The sequence below is a fragment of the Dendroctonus ponderosae genome, unplaced genomic scaffold, assembly GCF_020466585.1.
Source record: "Dendroctonus ponderosae isolate FM_Combo_2020 unplaced genomic scaffold, Dpon_F_20191213v2 Dpon_F_20191213_1, whole genome shotgun sequence".
Taxonomy (NCBI): domain Eukaryota; kingdom Metazoa; phylum Arthropoda; class Insecta; order Coleoptera; family Curculionidae; genus Dendroctonus; species Dendroctonus ponderosae.
In genome coordinates this window covers 36,115,343-36,131,243 of record NW_026017110.1, presented here as the reverse complement: position 1 = coordinate 36,131,243, position 15,901 = coordinate 36,115,343, and the positions used below count along the sequence as shown (strand labels likewise).

The 15,901-nt window shown below is 34.7% G+C and overlaps 1 protein-coding gene across 3 annotated transcripts in view; it reads left to right on the top strand.

Annotated features, from left to right (window-relative positions):
* Positions 1-237: 237 nt before the first annotated feature.
* Positions 238-15,901, top strand: part of LOC109541240 (neurotrimin) — an 83,205-nt gene continuing 67,541 nt past the window's right edge. For all 3 annotated transcript variants that reach the window (XM_048661495.1, XM_048661494.1, XM_048661493.1), the window contains exon 1: positions 238-384. In XM_048661495.1, the coding sequence (XP_048517452.1) occupies positions 282-384 (103 nt within the window). In that variant the 5' untranslated portion in view covers positions 238-281. The remainder of the gene's footprint in view (positions 385-15,901) is intronic.

Sequence of the window (15,901 nt, the reverse complement as noted above, 5' to 3'; positions counted from 1 at the left end):
ACAGAATTCGCTAAACGGATCTCATATTCTCAATATGATGATATATGATGAATTTTGATTTCAATTTGATAAAAAAAAAGATGAACAATTTATTTGACATTGCAGTGCTAACGGTTCAGACATACCGCTAATGCAAAAAAGACTTGGTGCGAAAATTCTTTGGTATTGGATAGGTCAGTTATTTTGCGCAGGCGATTTTGCAAGAAATTTTAGGAATCACACCAAAAGCGGGTTGAAATCAGTCGACATGCAGCTGGCAATTCGCCGCGAGTTTTACTTCGATGGCGCTAATTTCACGCGACTGGCTTTTCGCAAACGTTCTGTTTTACTTTTCAGTTACTGCACCCCAGATTTCTCCTGCTGTTCTTGGCTTTTCCACGGCAGGTAAATATACTAATAGCTAGCTATTCCGTCAGCTAGTCTAGATCTAATGATCTCCGCGATAGGCTTCATTGGAATTCTGTTTGGGAATAGAAACTGCAAGTTTATTATAACATTTTATTAAGAATTGGCTTCTTTCGCAAAATGCAGCCAGAATACGGCAACATACCGTGTTGTTTATAATAATCCAGTTTGTTCATATTTTTACACACTATAATTTAAGTCTTGTTGCAAACTTTTACCAAACCGATATTTAATTCGCTTTTTATCGCAAATGAACTTAACATCTAATCATATTAGTAACATTTTTAAAGGTGCTCTCAATTGCACTTAAATTCCACAATACAAAAAAGTGCAATGATTTATAATCATAAATTTAAATTAAAGCAGCCCACTTGCTGGTCTTTAATAGTAATTTCAGTCAGTTGGTTTCAATTCAATTAAAAATACAGGGTGATTCAAAATTGGCGTCATTCCTCTGGAGGTGTTGTTATAGGAGTACAGAAAAAATAGTAAAATAAATTAATTGTTATTAAAAACTGACAAATTTGCAAAAAACTATATCAGAAATACGGCAGCAATGTTTTTCAAGGTAATCTGCCTAAAACTACGGTAACCATGGAATTATACAGAGTGACAATAAGATAGACAAGGATAAACGGTAAATTCAACAAGATTCTTTGACTGCGGAACGTACTTTCAAAATGTCAACCTGTTCTCATAACCTCGAATTGGTTGAAAGGTGAACTCCAAAGAAGCTAGTGCCTGTGTAACATCCTTATTATCTACTCTTATCAAGAAGCTTCTCGTATTCAGTTAATTAACTTCTGCTCCATTTGTATCTCCTCGTGCTGTGTGTATCGTACAAACGTGGTAGGAATGTAGCCCTTCCTTGATATTTATTTGGTGCTTGCGAAAGTGTCAGTTATTGTGCTCTGAGTTCCCCTGGAAGGACCTGATTCGATTATGTCCAATACTTGTTCCTCTGTGCCTGGAACCCGAACATCGATTGTTGTCCACCATCTTCCTGGAACCACTCTCTTGGCCCTTTGTTGTCGTGAGTTCCTTCAGCTTCTGCTATGTTACTGTAGCATTTCTCCTGAACTAATCGCATATCCGCAAATTCATGAAAAGAAATTCAAAGTAAGTCACAGTTTGACAAGTTATTGTATTTATTGACAAGGGCTATCTACCTGTAACCATCTGTTAATGACCAAAAACATCATTGCCGCTGTGACTTTTTATCAAAAAATTGTAGAAGAGAACTTTGGGGGTACCTGCGGGTGCCTGAGGTTGCAGCATTTCGAAATCCGCACTTGCCTATCTAAAAAGCTCATGACGGCTCTGCTGATGCCAAAAGCTTTTCATTGCTCAATTTCTGTATACAGGGTGATTCAAAAGTGGCGTCATTTCTTTTAAGGAGTGGTAGGGGCTCACCCTGGAGCTCTCACTGAAGAGTACGAAGAATATTGAAAAACTTTTTTACACAATTTATAGAAGATATTAACCGTTGAAGGTCGAATTTCAACTTTGTTATTAAGTATTAGTTTTATATGGTTCCATCTTTGATTGGTAGCTTATTGGAATACTTAGAAAATAAAAATTACGATCTTTGCTTAACATCACAAAAATTGGCGATATTAGAAAAGTTCTCTTCCTCAATTTTTTGATGAAAAAGCAAAGCGGCCATGACGTTTTTTGTCATTAACAGATAGATACAACTAGATAGGCTTTGTCACTAATAACAAGCATTTGTCAAACTATGACTTACTTTGAAGCTCCTTTCACAAAATATACACAAACATTGAATTTGCGAAGCTGTTAGAACCAGAAAAGGTTCAAAAATTAACAGACCCTGAACAATAGTCTCCAGGTATTGACACAGTTAGTAGACGATCTTAAGATGCTCGTGTTTCATACCTAGAGGAACGGGTATTGACGATAATTACAGTAGCGCCTTCCGGGAGAACGCGGAGCACAACAACTGACACTTTTCCAGGCACCGGATAATTGTCGGGTTCAAAAATTAACAGACACTGAACAATAGGCTCCAGGTATTGACGCAGTTAGTAGACGATCTTAAGATGCTCGTGTTTCAGACCTAGATGAACCGGTATTGACGATAATTATAGTAGCGCCTTCCGGGAGAACGCGGAGCACAACAACTGACTCTTTTCCAGGCACCGGATAATTGTCCTGATAACTCTCCCGAGGAAGGGATTCATTCTTACAATGTATGTAATATATAGGACACTATAACACATTAATTGTCTGATCTTCCGAACATCGGTACAAATTGAGCAGGAGTTAATTAGCCGCATACGAGAAGTTGCTCAAAATGTGAGCCCAGACTGCTGCCAGGAATGCACGATAAACGGACAGAACTTCTTTTTACTATTTGTCCTGTACTCCCAAAACACCCCCAGACAATACCGCCAGGGCAATGACTCCAATTTTGAATTCCCATGTATGTTCGCACTACATTTAAAAAGTACATGCTATGACCCTAGCAGATAGCATCCAGCACGAATCAATTACGCGAATTAATTTTTATAGCAACATCCAAATTTTAGTGGTATTCTCATGTCATGTAATAAATTGCCATATTAATGCACGATAATACAAAGTGCCAGCAAAGGTTCATAGTGCGTGTGTGGATAGGAACTATTGGAACTCTGGTGCCAATGATTTGCAACAAAACTGAAAATATGAGTGTAAAAATGTGCTTCTAAAAATTAGAAATCCGATGTGGTATATGCAGGACGGGGCACCGCCCCATTTTAGGAATTTGGTTCAATAGCACCTCTCAAATACTTTTGGCAACCGTTGGCTAAGTCAGGGTGGGCCTATTGTATGGCCCAGTAAAGAAATTTTGCTCCCAATTCGAACTGTTATTGGAATAAAAACTACTTGTGTTTCATTGCAACACTCGATATGATTTACTATTTCAGTAACGTGTTGCACAAAAATTCATTTTTTTTCTATCAGTAAACTTTATAGAAACAAATTAAGAGTATATTTTTAAGCAAAAATGAACAGGTTACTCACGAATTTTGTCTTGAGCTGTGTGAAATAACATCTATAAAAACCTTAGCCCAACGAATATGGCAACAAGTCCGTTCCTGACGACTCTGACTTCGCATTAATGACATTTTATCACCAACATGCAATATAAAAATTGCATTAATTTACACTGAACGGTTCAAAAGCCAGAACCTAAAAAATAAACCGCTTGCCAACCCTTTGGGGCTCTGTGTGTATAGAAAATTATTTTATATTACAAGATGGGGTTACCGGACACTCTGTATAGGTCATTTTTACTCGGAAAAATTTCTACTACTGCTTTCAAATTCAATTTTAAGGGTATAATTCCATTATACCATACGCTTCTTATAAGCCATGAGGTATATCTACAAAAAACATAAACTTTTCTCAGCGATTTTTATTTCTAGTCACTCTCAGCTTATTAACAGATATGTGCAGTCTCCAAATACTAGTTTAGTTTCCATTTGGTGCAAAGCAATTTGCTCTGAAGTAGCCATGGTAAATTACCCCACATCTATTGTCTTTTCGCTTGACAGGTTTTATCACGACAACGGGAGCAATAATATTTTCATAATATTAGTGCAGCACTAATCTGCATTAGTCACTTCTTGCGTGTTTGTTTTCTCCCTGAAGTCGATCGAAGACGCCATTAGGCATGCAGTGATAACTTTTATTATCACGAAAATTTGCATTGCGCCACCACTAAATAATTAATTTAGCTGGTGGTAGATAATCGTGCTGATTTCTGTTAAAATGGGAAAATTAATGAACATATTACTTTAATTTATGACTGTTACTTGCTGTATGAGTACATGGAGTGACTTTTCTTGTATGTTCGAAAAGTCTTCCAAACCAAATGGGAAAGTCGATTATTATTATTCAAGCTTAATATGCATGGTGAGTTTTTTTTGATTACTAGTACAGGGATCTTCGAAACTATAGCAGTTAAGCAAAAGGTTAAATGGACGAAGAATTGTAGTTTTGAAGGCTCTACTCAAAACCAATTTTATTTTTCTAAAATTTGACACCTGTCAAGATATATTTGGGGAAAACTTTTTTATGGTAGATTTTTAAATTACTCCTAGTACACTTCTCAATACGAGTACGTACCGTTTGAATGTGATCCTTTATACGACAGACCCTTCGGAACCCGGCCTGTTCTACTGACTGGTAGAAATCTAACTTTTTGTTGAGCGGTTGGCTATGATTTTGGTAAGCTTATAGAAAACGGACAAAAGACTGATCGGTCGATAGTTTTTGATGTTGGTTCGGCCGCCTTTTTTGAAGAGAATTATTACCTCGGCATTTCTTGAGGCGTCGGAAATTTTTCCCTCCACCACACATTTGTTAAGAAGGATCAGTGCTGTCTCCAGAGTTATTGCCCCATTCTTCATCGTTTCTGTTTTTCATCTGCTTCAGTGCAATTCTCAGCTCTTCACTATCAATCTCCGGGATGCTATCTATGTTGCCTATCTGTCACGACTTGTCCTTGTAGGTTCTTCATTTTGTATATGAGCAAATTTTCCTTTGTTCTTTTTGGATATCAGAGGACTTTCATATTCATGTTGTATTCGATGGCTTCTTGTATGATCTTTGTGTTATGAGATCTTACGTCCTTTTTAATCGCTTTCTTTACTTGTTTGTCTAGTTCTCGGTGTCCTATTGAGTCTCTGTCCATTTTTCTACGTTCTGCTAGGAGTGCGTTTGTGCTCTGGCTGAGTTTCGTGTTAGTTTTTGCTACCATGGAACATACTCTTCGCGCTGTTACTTGACTGCTGCTAACGATTTTTCCTGATAACTCTCATATTTCTCAGATCTTTAGTTGGTTTTAGTCGTTTGTTGATTTGGGCCTTGTATTCTTCCATTTTGTCTTTGAGCTGATTTCCTGTTGGACGAAAAGCTTTATCAATTGACTTTTTTCTTTCCAAGCGTGTGTTTATATTTATTGTGGCACTGACGGTTCTGTGGTTGTTTCCGGTATTAAAACGACTAAAAACTGATACATCGGTACAGGAATTCGCCTTTTAAGATCATCTATATCAGCAGGTTGGATCTTAACAATAAACAATAGACTATAGGTTTCCCCAAAGCAAGACGTCTAAGGGTGTTAAATCAGGTGATCGGCCTCCACGATTCAATTCGTCTGCTTTTGCCATTCCATCTATTCGGGAATCTCTCGTTTAACCATTGTCGGACCGGAAGAAAATAATAAGGTGGACCACCATCCTGCTGGAATGTTAACCAATCCTCCTGTAAAACTGAATTACCTTCTGTATGAATATCTTAGTTCATTCAATAGTCTCTTCAAGCATCCGAATGTACAGATCACGTGTCAAGTTTCCGTCACTAAATAAAGGACCGATAATAGCATTTCCACGAATAACAGACCAAACATTAATTTTTCAGGATATTGTGTATGTCCTTATCAAAAAATATGCGGGTTTTCGTCACTACAGTATCAACAATTTTGTCTCTTAACATTTCCATTTAGAAAAAAATGTAATTTCATTGCTGAAACAGATCTTCGACAGAATATTAGCCTGACAACTCATGGATTCACAAAATTTTATTCATCTATCAAAATAATCGTCAGAGTTCTTCAAATATCTGCATTTTGTATGGATGGGGCTTATGCATTTTCAGTGCTTTTCTTACAGTCTCGTGTGATATTTTTGTTTGTTCTGCTACTGTTGTTGGGCTCTGCAGCAAATAATCCCAAAACCTCATTTTGAGCTCTTTTATTCATCACTCACTCTTTTTCTATTACTCACCGAATTTTTTCCGGACACTTTTTACCACATACAGCCCATATCTGTGACTTACTTCATGATTTCGATTTTTGTAGTTGAAAACCAATGGCCTCTTCGTGCGCGCTTGCTAACTCTTCATAAATGAAAATAATTTCAGATCTTTCTTGAAGAGAATAAACCATTGTCACACCTCGTGCACTTAATAAAAGTTATCATTGAACAGCCCAAGAAGCAAAAGCGAATTAACAATAATATTCCTATTTTGGATCCATCTTTTAAATTTTCTGACTATGCTTCCTGGTTAAAAAAAGTGTATTTTTATAATTTCTTGATGGAATTTAAAGGATTTGGTGGAAGAAGTTCAGCGATATCGAGCGCAAAATAACGAGGTATTTGTAGTACCATCGAAATGTTATTTACAAATAGTGATTTTATAATAAAGTTTCAAACGATGCCACCCCTGGGCGTAGTGAGGAAGAGGCAGGGGAGGGTCATGCCACTGAAAAGAGAATCCAAGAATCTTTAGAACCATGTGCCACTTGATCCCAATTCTCATTTAAGATTCTAAGGGTGACATCTACCTCTAGTAGTTATTATCTCTATAGTTCTTGTTTAAGAATTAAATTTCAATTATAGTTCACACACTGGCAAATAACACTTACTTAGATATAACTTTTGGCAAATCATAATTACTGATAAATTAAATGCAAAGAACTGGAGAGTTAATAAATTCTAAATCCTGCAACGTCGGTCTACTGGCCTCATAAATATGTCATTAAAAGTCCCGAAAAATGGTTAAACTGTTACCTCATCGGCTAATTGTAAAAGAGCATAATTTGGTAACCAAATTATGGCCGTAATTTTTTTTAGAATTATCGTATTAGCGCTTATTACTATATTTTGGGCCGTAGCCTTAATATGAATCAATTAAATAATTGCTAAAATTCCTTACTTCTAAAGGTCCCTCAAAACACTTAGCTGTATAAAAAATGTCCCTGATGACTTATAAACTTTCAGAACTTATTAACTTTCAAGAAAAGTATTTCAGAAGCATTTGCTTGCTACACGCCTAGTCATTCAAAATTCCTTAATCAAAAGTTCACAAGGCAGGAAGGCCTACATGCCTGAATAGGTCCATTTGTCAAACTTCTCCCCGCGCCGTGTTTATTCCTTAAAAGAGTTATGCGTGTGATACAAGAAATCTTTTAACTTGAAGTGGATGATTTTAGCGGTCTCAAAAACCGATTCAACAGGAATATAAACGAGTTTCGACTTCTCATGAATGGTATTTTGTCTTAAAACAAAACTACAGAGCGCTCAAAAATATATTAGCATTTCTGTAAGTCATGCTGCCGTGATATACTCATTTCAGGTTTGATGTAAAGGTGTGGTAACCTCCAATTTGACGGCTGTTTTCAATAATAAGGAGAGGTAAAAGCGATGTTATGTCTGAACGGTTTCTTTTGCTACCTTCCAGCTTTTCGCCATTTTATGCATGCTATGCGTTCCCATAAATGTTTTAATATTGGTGTCGGGTACCAACTATGTCCTAGGAAACATACAAATAAGTACTTAATGCTTTAGTTTTTTTACGACATACAGATAATATTATTGTTTTAACTTTGAATTTTAATTTTTATAGAAAATTTTATTAAATATGCTTTTCTTTGTTCGTCTATTGTTATCTAACTTCACAAGTTTCTTCAAATGGTGCCCAATAATATAAATGGGCAAAATTTTAAATTCACCCTTTAATCCTTAATGAGCAACATCATCATTGGAGGGTAGCAAAAAACTATAACGTTTTATTAGTTTTCCTACTGACCAACGACCGACGAAAAAATTGTAAAAACATGTAAAACATTTGTAATGGTTCTTCCACTCAAAAGTGATGCATAATCGAAGAAATTGTCTGCGATGAATATCATTTAAAGTGTAACAGCAAATAACAGTTCATTTCCACAAAATGGAGACATATTTACAAATAGTGGCTTGAAAATAAAAACTATAAAGAATGAAACCGCCGTATTAAAAATGATAATTCATCCATCACAGTTTTTCAAAGCGGCCGCCTTCATCTACGCATATACACAATCCTGCTTTTAAAGCAGTTACGTGAAACTAAAAAAAAAATAACCCACCGTTCACCTGAAAAATGTAGAGCAGCAGATGTTAAATTAAGATAATATAATACGGCCTGAAAAGTGTTTGCTATGCATTTTTCGGATTTTGATAAACTCAAAGGTTTTTTAATTTTGTCTTAAATACCATTGTTTAGAAACGAAGGTCGATATTTTGCTCAAAGAATCTTAACTTAGATGTTTTTGGGTATTTTCTTAGTGCGCTTCAGATTTGTTACACTGACACTTTAGTCACGCAAACCATATCCAACTCTTGAATTTATGATTCTCGTAATAGACAGGTATATTTACGTCTAAGAGTAAATAATCAGACAATTTTTATTCATTTTTAGGCCAGTTGCCGATTTCCTATTGTACTCTCTATTGTTATTGTAGATATTGTACGCATACATTTTGAACCCCCACGGTTGTTAATACTTATAGTTTCTAAATAAATTGCTCTTTTAAAATAATTTTTGAAAGCAAGTCACTTAACTCGGTGAAACAAGATGCCACTCAACCATAAATAAAATTTGGTACAATAGTAACACAGTGTGACAATTATCAATTTTAAAAAACCTTTTTTTACAAATATGCATTTTTTAAATACGTTACAATTATTATGTTACATTTTGTATTATAAATGTAAATGTAAAAATATAATTGAAGTTTACCATGCGCAACGTGCAACGCTGTTTTTAGTCATTAGAAACGACCGACGTTGAAAATCTGACGGGGCTTTCGGCATCCATCCGTATTCGGTCTGGGTACTGATTAGTGGTATTGAGTACCAGTTAGTCTGAACGAGTACTCGGTATCCATCGGTACAGGGATTCGGTACTGATACAAGTACAAGTACAAGTATGATTACTGATGTTGATTACTAATCAGTTAGGAGCGAGTACGAGTAGTAGAGTATTGGGCTTTGGAGTCGAAGGTTAGGATGGGTGACTTGATTTTCCGAGAACGATTACTGATTACTTGAATAGCTTAGTTCGGTATTTGTTACTTCGGATACTGATGAGTAACAAGTACTCGAATATCGACTAGTTACTTTTTTCCCGCCACTAGCATGTATCAGCCGTTGTATGCTATTTGCATTTTATTTTGAGTATTAATTAGTTGTAGTAGTTTAGTATATCCGTTCCTTCATTCCAGTCCTGTAAGCAAGTACCTGTGTGTACTGCTGCAGGTTTACCAATGTAATAATGTTCTAACATTTGTAGGGCTCTACTGGCTTACTAAGTAAGGAAAATACAATTTTAGGGGTTTTCAAATCGCTTAATTAATTATATTTGACTTTGACATTTTAGTGGAAATAAACACCTGCCTAACCCTTGCTCGTGTCAGAAAAATTATTAAATTTAAGAGCCCTGAGAATGGCTTAAATGCAGCCGAAACGTTGGTCCAAGAAAAACATAATTTTTTTCTACCGTTATCTATTGACCGATAAACATAAACACCTTAAGACCCGTCTTTTATCAATTTGTTATAAATTAGTTTACAATTATAAATAAAGTATTACCAACAGTGTTTGTTTTGGGAAAATGATTTGGATTTAAATTACTGAATAGTAAAATATTTGCTGAATATTGAATGTTTAATACAGGGTATTTTATTTCCTATAAAAGTGTATAAAATAGTTAAAATAATTTTCAGCTAAAGGATAAAAGGTACACCGTTTTTATTGGAAAAATCCAAGCCACATATATATTTTTTGCATTCTCTTCTCTGTTCACCTCTAATCTGGTCAATTCCCTGTGGACATCTGAAAGCTTGCTAGTCGCCAGAGTGATGCGACACCTCTGAAGTTTAAATCTTTTTGCTGTATTGACCTGATGGAGAAACGCGCTTCAGATTACCGCAGAGTTCGAAATAATCCGAAATAAAGGTGAATGGTTAGAACGGAGCATAGATCGTAGATTTCGTCAGACCAAAGTATTGTGAAAAGTTTTCTTTTATTTTAATTATTAAAAACAAAATACTAAAGTGTTTTACTTTCACCAAAAACGATATAGTCTTGTAACTGACGCAATTGGGTGTCTTGCATTGCAAACTAACCCAAAGGAAATACAGACGGCTGCTAAAAATGGCAGATCTCGCAAACGAAAAGTCCGATTAACACCAAATCAATATCAAACGGTTTAGAGAATTATAAATAAAATGTTGCTATGAAAATATTGTTTTTCTTAAAAAAATTATTGATTGGATTGAAATTTGGAACGCGAAGAATGGCGAAGTTAAAATTGATTCTGGTGGTAAACTAACTGCAGATACATACTTTGCCCTTATGCATACCACTAAATCTTTAACAGCATTATATCTTTAATAACATAATTAGCAGGCTGACTACTTATTAAATGATTTGCATTTCGAAATTTCGAATATATTTTATTTGGTAAAATACAATTAGGTGACATAGAAGGTAGATTTGGGAAATATCGTGGCATGTCTGCTGGCAACTATTACATTACTGTTTTACATTACACAAATTTTACAATCGGAACATAAATTAAAATTATTAAGTATTTTAAAATTGAACTCGTCAAAATTTGGAGAGTTCCATGTCAAGGATTTTTTGGCTTCGTGTACAGAAGAAGATACTTTTGTACTAAAGCCTATTGATGCATTGATTTTTAGAGATTTAGATACCCAGGAAATTATAATAACTGATAATGAGATACAACTTTTAATATATATTGGAGGGTACATAGTGCATAAATCATTTAAAAAGAAAATTAAATGCTTAAGTTGTAAGAAATTACTATGCCCTGGGAAAAGTATGGCATTTTATAGACAAAATCTTGACAGCCGGTATGAATATTTAAAAATATCTGATCGAGGCGGATTGAATTATCCTACTCAATTTTTAATAGAATTTATTCTAAAATGCTATAGTTGTTTCTAAGCATTAATTTAAGCTAGACATGAAACAGATTTTTTAAAAGTATCTTGTCAAAAATCCGTTCTTATTCACTTAGTGTTATCAGAATTTGAAAGTATAGAAAACTGCGAGGAGTGCGGCGTAGACCAAAAATATTTATTCGAAATATGCACTACATATCTTGCCAATATACTACTGAACAATTACTCTAAAAAACTAAACAACGATCTTAGAGAACAAGAGCACAACAAGTGTTAGTCGTAAGCTTAAAAAATTACGCAGTAAGTGAAAGTAGTGTTTACTACACTTTTCCATATTTATTTCATTATTAATTATATGAATAATAAGTATTTTTGATAATAATAATAAGTATTTTTGATAATTAATATTTTTAAGTTACCAAAAGCGTTTTGTGATATTTAGTTTAAAAGTAATATTTTCAGTTTTGTTTAAAACGAATATTTTATTTTAGTTTCTATAAAGCAAAAATTATATTTTATTTGCATTAGCATCATTAGAGTATTTAAAAACGATTTTAATTGTTTTTTTATTATATGCGTTTTTAGATATGCTTAGTTATAGTTATATCTTCTTGACTATTATATTATTAGTTATAATTATATCTTCAGAATGGTTGCTCTAAAATACAAAAATTTCAAACCCATGTGTATATTTATCATAAAGTCGCCGAGTCGAGTTAGGACGTCTACCGAAGATGACCGAACCGAGTGCGGTGGCCCGTAAGTTCTCGTTGGCCCCGGCTGGCGGCGTCTTTGGGTCGTACTTGTACGAAAATGAGGTCGGCCACACAGTTACCGTGAATGTTGTTCGCTATCGTGAGATGATAACTGACTTTTTGGGCCAGAAATTGAGGATATGGACCTGGACGCTATGTGGTTCCAACAGATGCCCCTTGCCACACATCCAACGAAACAATGGCTTTTTTCATGCGATTTGACAGCGTTCAACTTCTTTCTTGGGGGATCTTTAAAAGAAAACGTGTACGTCAATAAGCCGATAATAATTCAAGAGCTAAAGGATGAAATAGTTCGGCACATTAACGACATTGTTTCTTAATTATGTCTCAGTGTCATTGAATCTATGAACCATCGGATACAGGTATGCCACCGAAGCCGTGGCAAGCGTTTGACCCATCTTTTGTTTCACACATAATTGACATAGATCCTTCTATCATAATAAAAATATTGGAATAATTCTCTGAAAGGATTTTGTTTTGTTTACAATTGACATCGTGCGTTTAGTTTGGACCACCCTTTATATCAGAAGTCAATTGATCAGTGGAAGCGAAAACTGAAAATAAACATTTGAATTGGTTCTCTGACAACGCGCGTTGATTCAGCAAGGCAGGATAACGTTTTAAGAAAGATATCTAGTAAAAGATTTGAGCAAACAGTTGATGGTAAAATTAGCCAATATTTATTCAGTTCTTTTATTAATTAATTTAAATATCCTAAACGTGTGTTGATAACGAAAAAGAAATGGATTAATTTCAAAGCTGGTGGATGCGTAAACCATGTGAAATTAAACGACACATCAAGTGCAGAAAACCGCAACGATTAGTAGAAACTGGACAGTATAGCAGTCACGAAATTTTTGAAACCCTATCTAATAACGAATATAAGATATTTTTGTTGCAGAACCATAAGTTCATTTACCACCAACGAAAACATTAAAATAATCGTTGATTGTATGTTAGAAACAGACACTGAGGACAATGACTAAAGACTTCTAAAGAAAATTTGTAAAGTAAATTTGTTCGAACGAATTCTTGTCTCCTGAGGAGAATGACTTCTTTGATATCCCGCTGAAATAATTCGTGAGACAGTAAAAGAATTGACAAGAAGTTAGGAGAGGACTTGTTTTCTAATGAACCATTCTCCATAATACAGAGTGCCCCACCGGGAACCGCCTGCTGTTGATATCTGGCCAACTGTAACTAAGAGAAAATTGAACAATCTGCTGAAGTGATTAGGTGCAAGCGATCTAAAATATATTCACGATGGTCACACTTCCGGTTATACCGGAAGTAAGTATCAACTTGCTTGTTTTAAACAGAACACCCTATACAGGGTGATTCAAAATTGGCGTCGTTCCTCTGGAGGTGTTGTCTGGTGCTGTTATCGGAGTACAGACAAAATAGTAAAAGAAATTAATTGTTATTAAAAACTGAGAAATTTGTAAAAAACGATATCAGAAATACGACAGCAATGTTTTTCAAGGTAATTTGCCTAATTAACATTGCGCACATACTTGTTGCTTCGTAATTATTTAAAACTCCGGAAACCATGGAATTATACAGACTGACAATAAGATAAACAAGGATAAACGGTAAGTTCAACAAGATTTGTTAACGAAATGTCAACCTGTTCTCATAACCTCGAATATCGGTGTTTAAAAATAAACCATACATCACCAAACATTTGAATGGTTAACTCCAAACAAGCTAGTGCCTGTGTAATGTCCTTATTAACCGCTTTTATCAAGCAGCTTCCCGTATTCAGTTAGTGTCAGTAGACAAGGATAAACGGTAAATTCAACAAGATTCTTTGACTGCGGAACGTACTTTCAAAATGTCAACCTGTGCTCATAACCTCAAATTGGTTGAAAGGTTAACTCCAAACAAGCTAGTGCCTGTGTAATCTCCTTATTATCCACTCTTATCAAGAAGCTTCTCGTATTGTTAATTAACTCCTGCTCCATTTGTATCTCCTTGTGCTATGTGTATCGTACAAACGTGGTAGGAATGTAGCCGGTATTTATTTGGTGCTTTGGAAAGTGTCACTTATTGTGCTCTGAGTGCCCCTGGAAGACCATGATTCGGTTATGTCCAAAACTTGTTCCTCTGTGCCTGGAACCCAAACATCCGTCCACTATCTTCCTGGAACCACTCTTCTCGCCCTTTGTTGGCGTGAGTTCTTTCAGCTTCTGCTATGTTACTGTAGCATTTCCCCTGAACTAATCGCATATCCGCAAATTCGTGAAAGGAAATTCACAGTGAGTCACAGTTTGACAAATTATTGTTATTATTGACAAGGGCTATCCACCTGTAACTATCTGTTAATGACAAAAAACTTCGTTGCCGCTGTGCCTTTTCATCAAAAAATTGTAGAAGAGAGCTTTTTTGATATCAAAAATTTTCGTAATTTGAAGAAAATACTAATTTTTCTTTTTGAATGCTTTAGTATTCCAATATGCTACCAATTAAACATGGAAAAATTTCAAAATAATGCTTAATAACAAAGTTGATGTTCAACGGTTAATATCTTCTAGAAATTTTCAATATTTTTCTCGTACTCCCCAAGGGAGCCTCTATCACCCCTTAAAAGAAATGACGCCAATTTGGAATCACCCTGCATATTATTACGATTTCAATTTCTACTACAAATTCTAAAAATATTTTATGTATAGGCTCCTATACCCAAGTGTAACCGTTTTTGATATATTTGAAATTTTACGTAAAAAATGACAGTTGCAGCCACTCGAATAATAATTTTTTTTTCTATAAGGAAATATGTGATACTTAATTTGAGTCCTATTTATTGTTGAAAATGATCTACTTTAATGAAATTTCAACAAAATTTTGCAAACTATTAATACTAAGTGTTAAAAAATAAGTTTCAAAATACAGTTGAAACAAGCGCCCAATACCTATTTTTTTCAGCTGGAAACTCGCATTTTTGATAATTTTGTCTTATTTGGTATTAGAAATAAGTGCAAGTTTGTGTAAGGTGTCTATTCCAAAAGTGTGAAGTTTTCAAAATAGTGTTAATTAAATGTATGATATGGCTACTTTGCCGCATCTTATTTTGAATCCTGTCACTCCTAGTTGGTATGACGCAAGTGGCCATTTTTAATACTATCAAATGCCAAAGGAATACTGACAGCTGTCAGTTGCCTTTTGAAAATAATTCATAATTATGCGCAGATGCTTAAATTATACAAGCGAAGATTATTTACCCTTATGTATTATTTATGGAGGATGTGATAAAGTTCATGTGAGGAGAGAATGTGAAGAACGGTGTCACATTTGACACTCGATATCAACAAAAACAGCTTTCACGCTGTGCTGTCAAACAAATTACGTAAAATTTTAAGAATTTTGAATAGGTAAGTCTAAATAACAGTGCATCTTCAGTTTATAAGGGCAACCAGAAAAATTAGAGACCCCTATATTTAAAAACAAAAACTGGCTTGTGTTCTTCACATAATAACAATTAATAATACATAAAATCTTCTTGATATAACCTTATCACATTCTCCATAAATAATAAATAAATTTAAATAATCTTCGTTTTTCGTAAAAACTATGAATGGTACAAGATTTTACAAAAAGCAGAAAATTGTGATTAAATGATTAGTGCATCAACCTAAAAAAAATTAGTTGATTTCATCCTCCAACTAGAAAGTTCTGATAGTTTTTGTACCACGACACTCAAGAATTCATCACTTGTCCAAAATAGCTGAACTCGATTGTTTCATCAAAATATCAGTCTTACATAAGAACGAATTCACAACGAGTTTCACTAAAGTACATCGTACCATTCTCGCGATATTTCGGAAAAGATAAATTTTTTGAAGAACTTTGACCATCAATAGCAGAGGTGCCAGACATTTTTTGTTAATAAAAGTTAGGTCAGATCGTCTTCTTTTGGTCCAAAGAATATCGCAGTACCCTTTTGATCATGAGCTTACGGGACACC